General features: G+C 66.8%; 1 protein-coding gene across 1 annotated transcript in view; it reads left to right on the top strand.

Moving 5' to 3' along the window:
- The first annotated feature begins 555 nt into the window (after nt 1–555).
- The window catches only part of Ppp4r2 (protein phosphatase 4, regulatory subunit 2), a 54674-nt gene continuing 54371 nt past the window's right edge, over nt 556–858 (top strand). The window contains exon 1 of the mRNA XM_005383766.2: nt 556–825. Within this exon, the coding sequence (XP_005383823.1) occupies nt 792–825 (34 nt within the window). The 5' untranslated portion in view covers nt 556–791. The remainder of the gene's footprint in view (nt 826–858) is intronic.

Here is an 858-nt window from a genome sequence, read left to right as displayed (position 1 = left end):
TTGTATCCACCACTACAACTCAGTCCTCTGGGCTGTTCCTTACAATCTCCGTTTCATAAATAAGAAAAATGAGGCTCCATGAATTTGGGTAAACTCATCAAGGTCACTCAGGGAGAAGTTGCGTTGGGATTTGAATCTGATTACAAGCCCTTGGCTCGGGATCCCCGCGCAGTACGCTTCTCTCCACGGGCGGCCAGCGGCGAAGGCGGGGTTCAGGCGGGGAGCGTCGGATGAGTAATACCGAGTGGTGTTTTCAACGCGTACTATGAACGCCGTGTTTACACACGTCACGGGGCTCCCACAGCCGCCGTCCAGACTGGAAAACGAGGCTCAGAGCGGCGAAGTGATTAGCTCGAGCTCACACAGCTAACGGCACGCACGGCTTCGACGCCGAAGAGCGCACCGCGGCGCTTCAGCCCCGCCGTTCCGCACGCAGGCAGGTGGGGGCTGCTCTACGCGGCTCCGCCCACGCGCCGGGCCACGCCCCCTCCGCGCACGCGCTCTGGGCCGGGCTGGGCGGCGGGCGCGAGGACGGCGGCGGGGAGCGTGCGCGCTGTGACGTGCCGGGCGCCATGTTGGAGGGCTGGTGGTAGCGGCTCGGGGAGGTGTTCGCTCTCTCGGTCTCGCTCTGTCGCTCGCTTCCCCCGACTCCCTTCGGGGCCCCCCCCGGTCGCCTGCGTGCCGGAGTGTGTGCGAGGGAGGGGGAGGGCGTCGGGGGGGTGGGGGGAGGCGCTCCGTGCCCGGGAGAGCCGCGGAGGGGAGGCGGAGGCTGCGAGGGACTCCGGGAAGCCATGGACGTCGAGAGGCTGCAGGAGGCGCTGAAAGGTGGGGGAAGCCGCCCGCGCTCCCTTCCTCCTC

Source organism: Chinchilla lanigera, unplaced genomic scaffold (assembly GCF_000276665.1).
Source record: "Chinchilla lanigera isolate Chin_1 unplaced genomic scaffold, ChiLan1.0 scaffold00020, whole genome shotgun sequence".
Taxonomy (NCBI): Eukaryota; Metazoa; Chordata; class Mammalia; order Rodentia; family Chinchillidae; genus Chinchilla; species Chinchilla lanigera.
This window is presented reverse-complemented; position numbering and strand designations above follow the sequence as displayed.